The sequence below is a fragment of the Pogona vitticeps genome, chromosome 1 (assembly GCF_051106095.1).
Source record: "Pogona vitticeps strain Pit_001003342236 chromosome 1, PviZW2.1, whole genome shotgun sequence".
Classification (NCBI taxonomy): Eukaryota; Metazoa; Chordata; class Lepidosauria; order Squamata; family Agamidae; genus Pogona; species Pogona vitticeps.
In genome coordinates this window covers 324,858,806-324,874,932 of record NC_135783.1, presented here as the reverse complement: position 1 = coordinate 324,874,932, position 16,127 = coordinate 324,858,806, and the positions used below count along the sequence as shown (strand labels likewise).

The window sequence follows — 16,127 nt, the reverse complement described above, 5'->3', positions numbered from 1 at the left end:
AACTTTGGTCACCATGCTAATACTCAGGAATGTGCAATTTCCAATGGCTTCAAAAAAGAAAAATGAAAAGTGTTGGCATTGTCTTGGTGGTCATAAGGACAGATACACATCAGCCTGAAAGTGCAAATTTAACATACAAGACCATGCCTTCATAGTTGCCGGTTTGCAAATATGAACCAATACTAGGTGCAGTAATAATTGTGTATTTTCATATCAGCGTATGTCTTTGTACACACAGAAACTTTTTTACCTTGCTAGTGCTGTTATTGTAATCTTCAACACAGAGTTTGGAAACATTACATTCTGGGGAGATTTCTGCAGGTTGAGGTACGAAAAGTTGTTTCCACTTCAGCTCTGCTCATTTTAAGAGGTAGAACAAGGAACTGATAAGTCTTCTGGTTGAAGGAGAAATGCTAAGGGGGTATGTACTTTGCCTCTATCTTCTCCGAAAAAGAAAACAGTGCCCAATCTAGTGCAAATACAATAAAGGAGGCACGAAGGGGGCTGCTAGCCAAGATGAGCAAAGAGATGGTATGGCTAGTTTAGATGAATTCAAGTCTGCAGGGCCAGTTAAACTGCATCCAAGAGTACTACAGCAACCCGAAGATGTAATCTCAGAGACTCTGTCTGTAACCTTTGAGAATTCTTGGAGAAGAGGTGAGATCTCTCAAGACTAGAGGCAGGCAAATCTATTTTCATCTTCAGAAAGGGCAAAAGAGAGAGAGAGAATCCAGGCTACTACTGCCTGGTCAACTTGAGATTTGTACACAGTTGGTCTATGAGCATTTAGAAGAGAACATGATGCTTGCTAAGGTTTTGTCAAAAACCAGCTATGACAGACAAATCTTTCCTCTTTCTTTGATAGAGGCACAACTGTACTAGATGAGGGATATGCTGTGCATGTAGTGTATCTTGATTTCAGCAAGGCTTTTAAGAAGAATCTTTATGATATTCTTGTGGTCAGACTGATAACGTGGGCTAGACAATGCTACTACTATATGTGTTTTTCATCCCAAAAGGGGCTCACCAACAGTTCCCTGTCATCCTAGAAATTCGATTTTTGGACTACAAATTCCATAATTCCCCATTCTGGGAGCTGTGTTCCAGAGAGGGATTATTTTTTTTTTACTGAAGAGGGATCTAGGCAGAGAGAGGCTTAGATAAGCCTCAAAAGCCTTCCAGTTGAGACCTTTTGTCCCAGATGACCCACATTTAGGTGTCTGAAAGGTGTGTAGAACTCCCAAAATGGAGAAGTATGGCATTTGTAGTCCAATAAATCAAAAAAATCCTGTTCCTGTGGATTCCTTTGGAAGATAGTAGATTCTCCCTCACTGAAGGATTTTAAGACCTCTGTCATGGTGCTTGAGCAGTGGATTCTCTGCTTTGGCAGGAGGTTGGACTCAATAACCCTTGGGATCCCTTTTGTCTCTGCAATTCATTGCTACTTCTGATGCTGTGAACTTTTCCAAGTTCTGCCTTTGCTTTGTAGGAATGGTTAAAAGCTGTCTTTCTCCCGCCTGTTCTCTGAAGACTGAGTGGGAGGTCATTCAGACACTACTTAAAATAATCAGTTCTCAAGTCACCACAGTGTAGATAAAGAGGGTGGGAAAGTTGTTTTCTATTTGCCTTTATTCCTCTTACAAATCTCCTCCCTTCCTCCCCTCTACAAACATGCTAATGCAGTTTTCCACCCACGCTGCAGGCAGTATCTATGAAAATGCTTCTGCTCTGATAAGCTGCAAAACATGTATCAAATGGAGGTCCTTCTGTGGCTGGGAGATGTATTCTTTCCCAGAGAAATTTTTTAAAATTCCTCACAGCATGCAGTATAAAGTCACCTGTAGATATGCCCCTATAGATAATACACAAGAAATGCTCAGTTGTGGCTTCCATTATATGATGCCTCATGTAGTTGCAAAGGAAGGGGGATATTCTGAGAAACAAGCAAATGGGTGACATTTTGAACCAAAACAGGGATTGTTGATAAGTGTTGGCAGTGGACTCAAAGACCATATTCTGGCCAACTCCTTGGAATTGCTATTTCTGTTGATGAGAAGGTCGGTGTCTAATTTCCATCTGTCCAATATAGCCACGTAGAAGTGAACTTCTGTCAGTAAGGATCAAGGACAGGTCTGACCGAAGACATTTTGCTACTTGTGGCACTTAATTCAAGTTATATCTAAAGCCACCCTTATTTTGGAACAGGAAGTGAAATATCCTATAAGCTCTGCTTCTCATCCCTGGCGATAAAAATAAAATAATTACAAATTACAGAATTTACCTTTTGCCGCTGTTTCTTAGCAACTAAAATCTAGCCTTGGATGGCTTCCCTAATTGTAGGGCTGTCTCTGTAAGGAAAGCTCCTGGACCAACATTTTGGACTGCTGGAGAGGCATGCGATCACGGGCAGATCTTCTCCTCTGATTTTGCTAAGAAGTATTGAGTTCTCTGCTTTGTATACAGTGCTAGAATAGGGATGTAAACTTCATAAATAGTACTAGGGTAGAAACTGCTATGTTCTTTTCTTTATCAAGGACCATGAGGGATTTGCAGGAGCTCTCCATACTGTTATTGCAACAATAAGAACACTTACTGTCTTGTGTAAATTGCCCCATTTTCGCTTAAATTGTTCAGTTTGTATAAATTCTACGGGTTTGTGTAGACTAGGATGAGTTCTGTTTTGTTTCCTAGACAATGAAGAATCTGACACTTTGGGTGGGTTGTTTGTGTCTTTCTTAACAGTCAGCCTGTTCTTTTGCGATTGCTGTTGTGGAAGGCTTTGCTCATGGGGGAGGGGAAAGGCATGAACTTGTGCAAATGTGATTTGTATGGGGATAAAGTTGGTGGAGAAATGCAGGTGACTTCATTGTCAAAAGTCATCCAGTTGGGGAAGTGAGATGTGGTTTCTTTTTTAATCTGCTTTGTGCCCTCCAAGCAGTTCTCATTCCTTCCTCGTCTCCATCTTCCTCTTCCTCTTTCACACACTGTGTGTGTGTGTGTGTGTGTGTTTTCAATACACGGTGCAAAAGGAGAGGGTCCCTTGCTTTCATTTCCACTGGTAAGATGGAGGAGAGTGCGAAATTGCACGCTCTCCTTCTCTGCATGCCCCACTCCTTTTTCTATGTTTCCTCCCTCCCTCCCTCCCCCTCTCCAAAGTCGGTGAAGCCTAATGGGAGTGCAAAGGACAGATGGATCTGTCTGCTTTTCATTGGCTGCTTTTCTTCCCCTTGCACCACCACGCTCTCTCTTTTTGTCATTTGGATTCAAGGATCACAACAAATTACATATCACTCCTCCCCCCCCCCCCGACCACAACTGACCCTATTTGGATCACACCGACCCGAAAGTGTCAGTCTGGACATGCCCTTATAGTTATGGTGTGTAAAAGACATCATCTAGTAGGTTGGTTTTATAGCACCACCTTCTGGTCATACTCTTAAATTACTTTGATTGAACAAAATTCATGTTTGTGGGTTTCTAGATGAGGAAGGAGTATGACAGACAGCAAAGGCCTTGATTTACACAGTAGGAGGAAACAGAATTGCTACTTGGAAAATGGCTTCCACAAGGTCTGGGTCAGAGCGGCAACATATGCAGATTGCATGTCTGGTGCAAATAGCTCCTTCTACCAACAAACACCACACCTCCACGAGGTCTAGATGGCACAGGCGTGGGAATGAACCACATGGTCCAGCCTCTGCCATATGTTGCCTGCTTACTTCTTGCATATATTTTAGCTACACTGTATCATTAACCAAGTGGACTTTGTTTCTCCCCGTTTTCCATTTTTGGCTGCAACTATTATTCTCTAGGGTAAAGTTTGAATAAAGTCCAGGGTCACAGAGATGGGCCTCAATGTATTTTTCTAGAACAAATGTATTTAATTCTTCATCCAGTGGCTTCCAGGGCACTTAAAACACTTACAGAAAAGACAGATTTTTTAAAAATAGTAGCCTTTTCTATAACATCCTTTTAACTGAGGGAACAATTGATTGCCCAGATTTTTGGGACTTCCGTTCCCATAAATAAGCCTTGGCCACTATGATAAGGAATTGTGGGAACTGGAGTGCAAAGCCTGCTGAGAGCCCAAAGGTTTCTCATCCATGTTTGAGGAAGGGTTACAATAGCACTTTGGGAATTCATTTGTTGGGCTGCTCACCCAGAAAGCAAATGAAACTGGCGGACGCTGAAACTTGAGCAGGTTTTGCAGGGAGACCCATTTTTGCTTCCTGAAAATGAATGAATTTCCTTCGCAAGGCATCAGCAATTTTCTTCAAGCATTAGAACTATTCAGCATATCATTTGGGAACCCCTTGAAGGTTTCATAAGAAATGCTAGGGTGGGGGTGAAATGAGGGCTTTTCCTGCTGACCTGCTTGTGTAGTTGCAGCTGAAGCAGAGTCGCATAAAGTACTTTAAGCAAGTGGAGATTCTAGTTTTGTGACATCCTCTGCTGACTGGCCTTGTCTGTTTTGGGCACTGTCCATAGTCAAGAGTGCTGTAGTTCCTAATCTTGGGTCCCCAGATGTTCTTGAACTACAAGTCCCAGATATTCTGGCAAGCACAGCTAGTGGTGAAGGCTTCTTGGTATTTTTGTCCAAAAACATCTGGGTTACCCAATGTGGGGAGCCAATAAGCTAGAGTACTGCTGTTTCCATCACTATGTCTTATCTGCTGTCAAGTTGGAACAACCCTAAAACAGCTTCTAAGCCAAGCGAGATATCTAAGGAATGGCTTGATCATTCCTTTAGAATGGATAGGTTTGTTCTCCTTGCAGCCCAGGGGACTCTCAAGAGCCTCCTCCAGCACCACAATTCAAAAGTATCAGTTCTTCGGCGGTCAGCTTTCTTTATGGTCCAGCTCTCACTTCTATACATCACGACAGGAAAAACCATAGCTTTGACTATACGGACTTTTGTTGGCAAGGTGATGTCTCTGCTTTTTAAGATGCTGTCGGGGTTTGTCATCACTTTCCTCCCAAGAAGCAGGCATCTTTTAATTTCGGGGCTGCTGTCCCCATCTGCAGTGATCATGGAGCCCAAGAAAGTAAAATCTGTCACTGCCTCCATATCTTTCCCTTCTATTTGCCAGGAGGTGATGGGACCAGTGGCCATGATCTTGGTTTTTCTGATATTGAGCTTCAGACCGTTTTTTGCACTCTCCTCTTTCACCCTCGTTAAGAGGTTCTTTAATTGCTCCTCACTTTCTGCCATCAGAGTGGTATCATCTGCATATTGGAGGTTGTTGATATTTCTTCCGGCAATCTTAATTCTGGCTTGGGATTCCTCCAGTCCAGCCTTCTGCATGATGTATTCTGCATATAAGTTAAATAAGCTGGGGGACAATATACAGCCTTGTCTTACTCCTTTCCCAATTTTGAACCACTCAGTTGTTCCATGACCAGTTCTGACTGTTGCTTCCTGTCCCACATATAGGTTTCTCAGGAAAAAGATAAGGTGGTCAGGCACTCTCATTTCTTTAAGGACTTGCCATAGTTTGCTGTGGTCCACACAGTCAAAGGCTTTTGCATAGTCAATAAAACAGAAGTAGATGTTTTTCTGGAACTCTCTGGCTTTCTCCATACTCCAGCGCATGTTAGCAATTTGGTCTCCAGTACATGGTGCCTCTCAAAACTACTTGTCTTCTAGTTCCTAGCCACGCCCATCCATTTCTTTTGTCTTTTTCCCAGGAATATAATGGCTGATCTTTTTTTCTTGTCAGTTGTAGTCATCCCATCCATATATCTGTCCCATTGTTCTTGCTTTGCAATTAAAATAGGACCACTGTATCTGCAGGGGTTCAGTTCCTGTTCCCACACCCACAATGCCAAAAAAGCAGAAGTATCAAATGTTACACATTGCATGGTTTCTGGTTCTCTAGTTGCCAGTTCAGGCAGTGGATAAGTGAATCAGTGGATTCTAATCTCACAGATAAGGGGTCCTACTAAAGCACATTCGACATTTTGATGCTGATACACCTGGTTTGGAGAGATCAACCTGGAACTGTTAAAAATTTCCCCATGACATATCTTTTATCACAATGAATAATGTGGTGTCATCAGCAAACCTGATTGCTCTAGTGCTCATTTTGAAGTATAGATCATTTATTTTATTTTAAAAAAACTTTAAAAGGACCAATCCCTGAAGTGCATTGGTGAATCCCAGAACTTGCACTCTTTCGTTCTGAGAAGAGTCTCTTTATCACTATGCTCTCCTTCCTGTTCTTCAGCCACTGTCTGTGCTCCAGCAAGATACCATGCTGAATACATGAGTTTCAGAGTGCATGTGCCCCCCCTCAGGCAGTGGCAGCTGGTGCTCATCGTGGTTGATGTGGTGGAAGACATCGCAGGTGGTGGTGGGCAAAGCCAAAGTGCTAGCGTGCTGCTGCTTTCATCTTCTCTCCTCCTCCTCTATCTCTCATTCAGTCTCATCTTATGGATACAGTGGTGCCCCGCATGACTATGATAATCCGTCCCATAGAAATTGCTGTTTAGCGAAATCATCACCATGCAAAAACCATTTCCCCATTGGAATGCATTGAAACTCGTTTAATGCATTCCAATGGGGAAAATACCTCGTTGTTTTGCGAAGATCGCCCACAGGGCAGCCATTTTGTGAAGCACCAATCAGCTGTAAAAATGGCTGTCCTGCAAAGCATGGGTCCGGAAAACACAGGACAGCCATTTGCGAAGCCGCCAGTCAGCTGTGGAAATCATCATCTTGCGAATAAACAGTCCGCGAAGCACAGACCAAATTGTCGTCAAGCGAAAATCGCCCATTGGAATGACTGTTTTGCAAATCACTATAGCAGTCGCAAAAATTCATCATTATGCAGATTTGTCATTTAGTGGAGTCGGCGTCTAGCGAGGTACCACTGTATATCTAACATGGAGATACTTAGAAATCAAGAACATGATTGTGTCACAGAATATATTTCTGTAAGTCAAAGCCAATTAAAGTTTGCTAAATTGTAATGAGTCTGCTTTGTGAGTTACTTTCTAAGTATTTGGGTTGCTTGTCACTTATACTTTTCTGAGGCAAAAAAACTGACAAGCAATTAAATATTGCTGACAGAGTAGACAGTTTTATAAGGATGACAGAAACATTCACAAATGCAGATTAGGAGATAGTGCTGTCTCCTCTCTCTTTTTCTCTGAGATTGTGTGTGTTTCAGTTGTCTGTGCAGTAGAATCATATATTCTGCTTCCAAGAATCTGAATACAGTATATCTTACCAGACACCAGCATTAGATATCAAAGCTAAATAGAAAGGAAATCAGAATGCCAGTAAGAGCTCTTGGAAAGGAACTTCTTTTATTTCCATATGAATCCTACCAATTGTTCCTCTAACATGAAAGAGATAAAAGAGAGTTAGTATGTCTTTTCCCCCTACAGAAACCTTCTGAAAGTTCTCACATCTTTTCATACTTGCCTTATATTGTAATCATTATGTACCTAGTTAAAATGATGGCGGTGATTGTGATTATGTAGATTGTGTATTATGGTAATGATGCCCTCTTTCCCTCCTTTTTCTTTAGACAACTCCTCATCTCTTCTGGAAGATGAAGAGCTAGGTATGGAGGCCACCAGCTGGCAGCCAAAGAGCCCATCAATTAATGGCCACAGTGAAACTCCAACAACATCTCGTTTCCCCAGATGGGTGACTTTTGATGACAATGAAGTCAGTTGTATTTCTCCACTAGCTTTATCCCCTGTGAAACCAGACCCCCCAACACACATAACAACTCCTCCTCCACCACCACCACCCACAACAACAGCAGCACAGATAATCGATGTAAACTCTAGTACTCTCTCTTCATCCTTTAAAAAAAGGGATCGCCCCAAAAGCACACTGAGTGACCTCTCTAAGGTTCAGAAACTAGACCTTTCCTCAATAACCAGGCTGCCTTCTGCGAGCGGGACACCCCCTTGGAGTGCTACAAATCCTTTCCTTGATGAATCTCTGAGAGATGTTCAACCTTCCCCTATTAATCCATTCAGTTCTTTCTTTGAAGAACGAGACAGACGCTCCCAAACCTCCTCTGCCTCTGGTGCCCCTGGGAGAAAGCAGCGAGATTCTCTCATTATTCTCCATCAGGAGTGTGACAGCATCAGTTTCTTTGAGGCAAATAAACATCTCAGGCACAGAGATGCAGTAGAGCAACTCAAGCAGCTGCAGATTGGAGACCCAGATCATTTGAGCACCCCCGCCCTACCCGATGATGACCCCACCATGCCAACTGAATTGGACAGTACCTTCTCCAGTCTGGGACCACATCAGCGAAAAGATGGCTGGCTGATGATGCTGAGGATACCAGAAAAAAAGAATATAATGTCCTCTAGACACTGGGGCCCTATATATGTTAAACTGACTGAGAGCGGGAACTTGCAGCTCTTTTACGAGAAGGGACTGGAGAAGCCTTTCAGGGAATTCAAGCTTGAAATCAACCATGAGATATCAGAGCCCAAGCTTCAGAACTATGATGAGAATGGAAGGATACACAGTGTGAGGATAGACCGCACCACCTACAAGGAGAAAAAGAAGTACCAGCCAAAGCCAGCTGTCTCTCACACAGCAGAGAGGGAACAGGTAATTAAACTAGGCACCACTAATTATGAAGACTTCCTCAGCTTCATCAAGGCAGTCCAGGATGCACTGATGGATTTGCACGCTTCTTCTACAGACCTGAGCATGGTGGGGTTAAATTACCAAGAGGAAGAAATCACTGTGGACGTAAAAGATGAGTTCTATGGCATCTTGGCCAAAGGGGATAACAGGATTTTGCAGCAAAATGTGTTGACGCATGTGCATGTTCTCACTTTCCTTTCTGGCTTGGCAGAATGCAGGCTGGGCCTCAATGACATCCTGGTCAAAGGGAATGAAATTGTCTCACGGCAGGACATCATACCCACCACCACCACCAAGTGGATTAAACTGCACAATTGCCATTTCCATTCATGTGTGGATGAGGAGGCATTTGCCACTGGCCGCATCATTCTCTTTAACCCCTTGGATGCCTGCCGGTTCGAACTGATGCGTTTTAGTACTGTGTTTTCCGAAAAGACATTGCCCTTTACTTTGAGGGTGGCAGCTAACATCAATGGTGCTGAGGTGGAACTTCAGAGCTGGCTCATGATGTCACAAGGGTTCTCCTCCAACAGAGATCCTTTAACTCAGGTCCCCTGTGAAAATGTGATGATCCGCTACCCAGTGCCTCAGGAATGGGTGAAAAATTTCCGCCGGGATAGTGTTCTCGGGGAAAAATCCTTGAAAGCAAAGGTGAACAGAAGTGCTAGCTTTGGATCCACCAGCATTTCTGGTTCTGAGCCAGTAATGAGAGTAACACTAGGAACGGCCAAATACGAACATGCCTTCAATTCCATTGTATGGAGGATAAATCGACTGCCTGATAAAAACTCTGGTGGGTACTGCTGCTTAAATGGAGTAATCTAGAAAAAATGTTGAATTTATTAGAGTACCTTGCAATAATGCTTAACCTGGTGACTAAAAATGTCAGAAACAACATTCCCTCTAATTTTCCACCAGCACTGAGCAAAACCCTCACAATGTTTTGGAGGCAATCAGAACCAAATGAGCAGCAAAACTATCTGCTGGTGCATTACACCAATACAGCACTGTGCAGCTGTGCAGTTAGAGGGAATGTTGGTCAGAAGGCAGAGTTCAGGGGTTGTTTTTTTTTTAAAGGAAATACATCTGACAGATGAAAGGCCCAAAGGAAGAGTTTACTCAGGGGAGTTGAGGGAGCAAAGACTGATCTTTGTCCCCTTGCTTTTAGGAGGAAAACGCTAAGGTGTAGTATTACCATTCTCCAGCATTAAGACAATAATGACATAATTAGCAATAAGACATAATGAGATTTTCTAATATTGTAAAACAGGCTTTATAGATGCCACCATAGTAGTGCTTAGTTCTCACTGAAGTAGTAGACAAATGTGTTGGCTAAATTACTCGAGACCACAGGTGGAAATTCATATTTTTGGAAGCTCACATGAGTGAAGGCTCTAGAGACAAAACAAATGAAAACCTCCAAATGTAGAAAACTAGAGGGAGAAGAAAAATATTGGGTTAACTTTAAATCCTTTGCCTTGATATCTTGTTTTCTAAATAGAGGTAGGGTGGATTTTGTTGGTGGAAGCAGTGGTTGTTTTTGTTTTACTTTCTTTCTTTGTATGGGGAAGTATTTAATTATACAAACCTCCACCGACACTTTGAAGGAGCTCAGCTCAGGCATAGATATAGTGCCCAAGTGAGAAAATAGACCTAAATTAATACCACTTACTTTGAATACATTATTTGTCTACTTTGCTATACAATTTGAAAAGACCCCCCTAAAAATGAAGTACTGTTCTGTTTAATGAGACTTGACTACAGTATGCAAAAGATTGGTACCCTTGCACTAATTAATGTGAATTTCTGGCTTCTCATAAAATTTGGTCTAGCTCGGATCTCACTAGTCTTGATTTTATGATAATCCGTGAAAGTACAAGTTGCCCTTTGCTAAAACAAGGCGAGTGTTGTAATTGTGCAGCTGTCTTTTGTTGTGCTTGAGGAGCAGCTGTTTTTGTGTGTCACAAAAGTGGTCACACATGCACTCTATGCCAAGCTGGTCTGGTGCAGTAAGATCAAGACTGTAAAATTGGATTCCGCTGAGAGCAGTGCTGTGGTTGTTTCAAGAACAGCTTGGTAACTTCTCTTGCATTTCCCTGATTCATAAGCAACATGTTGTTGCTGGCTGACAAAATAACCCTTGTTTTCACGCTGTGAGGAGCCTCAGTCCCAACTGGGTATGATTCAGTGCTTCTGTGCAAGAGTGTGCTTTGAAACCAGCCAATAGGCAAGCAGAACAAAGAGTGTTAAGAAAACAGTGATTCATCGAATATATTTTTGCCTTGACTGTGAGAAAGGCAACACAAACTGAGTGAGAACAGGACTTAAATTGTAACTTTGGGTCTGAATTTTGTAGAAATCTGGCACTTGAATGACATCAGACAAAATCAAGTGTCCCTTTCTCTGAAATGGGTGTTGCACGTTGAGTATGAGAATCTGAAAGTCAGCTGTAAAGCACATCCCCTACAAATTTTATTAAAGTGCTTTTGTTTTGCTTTAAATAAAAATATATAGGAAAAATTACAGAAGGCTAATGAAGTGTCCTAGTGGTTAGGGGAGCAATTACTTGATCAGTCAGTTCATTCATTTAGTCCAGTGGAGGCAAACCTTTTTCAGCTCCAGTGCCCAAAATGAGGGGGTGGGGAAGAAACCAGTGGCTGCTGTGCCGCCCGGAAGATCAGAACCGGAACAGGAAGTGGCAGTTTCAGGGGGAATCATGGGGATGGACAGGAAGTTAAAGGGGGAATCATGGGGACGGACAGGAACAGAAAGGGGGAATCCCAACTGCAGCCACTTCAAAAGGTTTGTCGCATGCCGGAAGAAAAAGCTTCACGTGCCAGCTGTGGCACGCATGCCATAGGTTCACCATCACTGAATAACAATCCTACATTTACAAAAAGGAAGAAAAGGCTATATAAAACCCCTCTTTTCCCTCTCCTTCAGTTTTCCTATCCTGTTTAATATCTCTGTCATGAAAAATTGTTTTTATGTGTATATCTATTGTATGATTTTTAATGTTGTTAGCCGCCTAGAATGGTCCTGACACGACCAGATAGGTGGGATATAAATAAAATAAATAAATAAATAAATAAATAAATAAATAAATAAATAAATAAATAAATAAATAAATAAATAAATAAATATAGCTATTTAGAGGATGACTGGCTGGATAGCTCAGTGGTTTAGATGTCTGGTTGTAGAGCCAGAGGTTTAGGAGAAGGGAATGGTAAACCACTTCTGAGTACTGTCTATTGAAAAAACCTGAAAGGGATCACCCTAAGTCAGAACTGACCTGACGGCATGGTGCTGTTGTTGTCACTGTAGGGCATATTCTGATTCCCGCTCCTGGTCCTGACAGAGTAATAGCTTTTCTTACCCTCTCCATCTTGAAGGAGTGGGTGCACTGAGCTTTGTGACTCTAGAGAAACAATTTAAATTTTGTCCCTGAATTGTCCATGTTGAAACAGTACTTTGCTCAAACAGTACAACCAGTGCATACTAGATAAATGGCTTGTAGTGCTGCAGGTTAAAAAGCACTGGTTTTCCTTTCCTTAATGGATTTTTTTTCCTGGCAAAAAAAAAAAAAAAGATGGAAGCAGCAGTCAGAGAATACGGAATAGTTGCAAGTGATAGATGGTGATATCTGAACACACATATGTGCATAATATTCTGTGGGTGAGATACTTAATTGAACAGTAAAAGGGCAATCCAGAAAGCCCTCTTAAATCTCAGTCCAATTTTTGTTCTTCCAGTTGTACCAATTGAGTCAATTGCTAAAAGTTAACTCATCAATTATGTAAATTCTATTGATGTGGTGGATCTATTCTATTTGGGACTAGAAGTTGGATTTAGGCCATAGTCTCTGAAATATAGTCCCCTATATTTTTATTTTATACACTATATTTTCAAGACAGCTCTCAGTCAATTAAAGCAATTAAATAAACAAAGTAAACACCTTAAAACACTGTAAAACATGGCATAAATCAATTAAACAGAAAAAAAACTACTGGCACTCAGAAATATACCCCACCAAAAGAATGGTCCCCTTGCATAAGTCAGTGACACAAGAGATAAAAGATATAAACAGGATTTGAACTTTTCTGTCATTTAGAACGGCGGTTCCCAACCTTGGGTAATTCGCATGTTCTTGGACTGCAGTTCCCAGAAGCCTTTACCACCAGGTGTGCAGGCCAAGGTTTCTGGGAGGTGCAGTCCAAAAACACCTAGGTTATTCAAGGTTAGGAACCAGGGAGTTAGAAGAATCACATTTATACCTGTGCCATCCTTCAGGTGGGCAGAGTGTCCTGTCTCCCAAGGCCAAATATCGCCACTAGCATCCATGCACAAAATTAAAAAGCTTTTCTTCTCTCTTCAAAAATGTCTTCAGTGAGATGTTGTAGGCAATTTTGTCATGTCCTCAGGGTTCCTTGCACACCTGCACACTTTTAAAAAAAAGTTCTCTGCCTTGAATGTTAATCAGTTTCAGAAGTCTTTATTCAGTTGAACTTTACTTCTGGAAGTCTCCTTTTCTTCACTCTCTTTCGCCACATGCCTCAACCATTAATGGGGCTGTATTAGTAGCAGAGAATTAGAAAGCTATGATCCTCTGTTGGTGCTGCTGGCTGTTGCTGCTGCTCTGTGCTGCCATACTAAATGAAGTACCAATGTTCTGACATATGGAAATAAAATTTAAAATTAATGAGTTGGTTTTATTGAATGAATGGATTTTGCTTAATGAATTGGTCTGAAAGAATAAGTGCCACATTTAGCGAATGTATAGCACTTCATGAACTAAAACAGCCCTTTAAAAATTAAAAGCTGGAATTTATTATGGCAATTAAGTATGTGTGCCTATATTTGAGATGAGGCGTTCTTGATTTTTATTTTATTTTTAACTGTTAGAAGAATAACATTTCTCTTTATTGCTGTGGAATCTCTTCTTTCATAATAGGGATGGGTAAACTGTCCCTAATTAATTTCATTATTCAATAAATAAATACTCAGTGATACTCTTTTCTAAATAAATAAGCAATGCAACCTTCCCATTTTGGCCACACACCTTGGGACAATGGCCCCTGAGCTACTGGCCAATCTGAAAAACAGCCCTGTCAGAAGTGCCCTTTGTATTTGGTAAAGTGGTCTTGGTAGCCAGATAAGTGGTGTAAAACGGATGGATGGATGGATGGATGGATGGATGGATGGATGGATGGATGGATGGATGGATGGATGGATGGATGGATGGATGGAGAGAGAGGCAGAGGCAGAGGCAGAGGCAGAGGCAGAGGCAGAGGCAGAGGCAGGAACAGCAGAAGTGGGCAGAATCAGGGCTGACAGGCAGAGCCAGGAACAAATCACATATTCATACACATAAATGCAGGCAGACAAGAATTTCATATATATTTAGAATAGCAGGGAAATTCAGGTGGGTCCTGACCTCTGACAAATAATCCACATGTGCTAGAAAATCAAACAAGAACTTCCAAGCCATCAGCTTAATGTTAGCTGACCAATTTTCTAGGTACCTTTTCCAATCCAACATGACTTTGTTTCTAAATCCATGAAACAAAAAATGTTTTGTTTGTTTGTTTTTCAATACTGCCCCATTAATGTTGCCACTCTCTGGCCAGTTTGTAATATGCAATAAAAATATACCAACACAACATAATAAATACCAAAAAATGCAATTAATACAATTAATTAATTAATACAGTTTTTTAAAATCTGATATGATTCTTAAAAGAGGCTTAGTGTTACTTTATAAGAAACTCTCAAGGGTTCTGCATTTACCATCTAGATGTCACTCTGTTGTAATACATGGAAATCTCATGTTGTATGCATGTTTCTCCATAGAAGATTTGATATACTAAATGTACATGGTTATTAGTATAATATCAAATTGTTTTTGAGTGATGCTTTGCTGAGAGGTTGTTTGTGATCATTTTCTCAGTTGGAGATTTTAATTTCCACATTTTTGCTGTCTCGCACCTCCTCCACATAGCTTCAGGTCATCCTCACTGCTTCTTCTGCCATCTGGAGCTTGGGTCAGACCGGGAAGTGCCTTCCAGTTTTGTCCACTATGTGGATGTGGAGTTTGACATGCCAACCACCTCAGCTTCCAAAGCCACCGTTCGGTCTATTTCTGTGGAAGGCAAGACAGATGTCAGGAAGTGGGTCAACTATTCAGCACACTACAGTTACAAGGTACAACTGAGCAGTTGATAAAGAGATATGTAGACATTTTGTAGGGCAGGAGAAAAGGAGGAAACTCTTAATGCCTTTTGAAAACCCTTGATTTCACACTGCCCAGCCAGAGCTAATCAAGGGAGTATTCCCTGGCCATATTGAACGGTTGATTCTGGGAGCTATGCTCCGGAAAGATAACTTTTCCAAGTATCTCCTTCTAGAAGATCACTATGAGCAATCCAGTGGACAGTCTAATGGGGACTTGTGACTGTTTTCACTGGGATGGTAAATCTGTTCCCTTTTTTGTTAGAACTTATAAGAACCTAACCATGGTAGTGAACCTTATTTCCAAAATAACTTCAGCACTTACAAAGGTTCCTGTAAAATTCAGACTGCAGTCTAAAGTGGAGTCATCAACCTCATTCACCATGTTATCTCATTAAGGTCTGCTATTTTAAATTGTGCAAGAGCAGCATATGTCTTGCATGAAAAAGGTCTCCATGTCCAACTTCAGTAATTAGAAATGCTCAATATGGTTCATGACAGAGACCATGGAGAGCCATAGCATATCCTAGCATGCAGTATTGAGTTAGAAGTTACAAAAATGGGAAAAGTTACTTTGGGGGAATGACAATTAAGACTCAGGGGATTATGGGAGTTGTAGTCCAAACATAACTTTGCCCATAGTTAGATGGATCTACAGTCATACTCAGTATAAGTTATATTTATGTGTTCATAAACTTGGCAAGGAAAGGAGAAATGCATCCACTACTCCAGACGTTTTTGGCTATGGGGATATTTTAATGAAGAAGGGCAGCAACTGCTGCATTCAGGGACTCATTAGCTGAGCTGCCTCTTGCTCTGTATTATATCCACTGTGTTTGAGGGATCTTTTCCGTTAGATGGAATATCCCAGGACAAGTTGTTTGTTTCCCCTCTTTCGCTGTTTTAGTTAAATTGCTAGGAATGGAAGGGGTTATATTTGGCTGGAGTCCACTTTGATTTAACAAATGAGATTATTAGGTGTTGGCCATTTGACAAATGGGATGATTAGATGTTGGTCCTTCTTTCTTTAGAGCAAGGGTGGGTAAGATCTGGGGAGCCATTTTTCCAGCCACAGGATCCTCTGCACCTCCAAATAAAACAGGAAGTAATCTGAGGGCCATATGTTTTTTTAAAAAACTCACTTCCTGTTTTAAAAACACAGAGATGTCTTGCCTAAAACAATGTCCATTGTTTTAGACAAGCCTTGAAGGTGTGATCTTCCTGACTACTTGCAATAGAAATTGCCCCAAATGTGGGATGTCTTCTGGGGGGG

General features: G+C 41.4%; 1 protein-coding gene across 2 annotated transcripts in view; it reads left to right on the top strand.

Annotated features, from left to right (window-relative positions):
• The window catches only part of STON2 (stonin 2), an 88,880-nt gene that overhangs the window by 69,293 nt on the left and 3,460 nt on the right, over positions 1-16,127 (top strand). For both annotated transcript variants that reach the window (XM_020777778.3, XM_020777780.3), the window contains 2 exons: positions 7,536-9,419; positions 14,625-14,827. In XM_020777778.3, the coding sequence (XP_020633437.3) occupies positions 7,536-9,419; positions 14,625-14,827 (2,087 nt within the window). The remainder of the gene's footprint in view (positions 1-7,535; positions 9,420-14,624; positions 14,828-16,127) is intronic.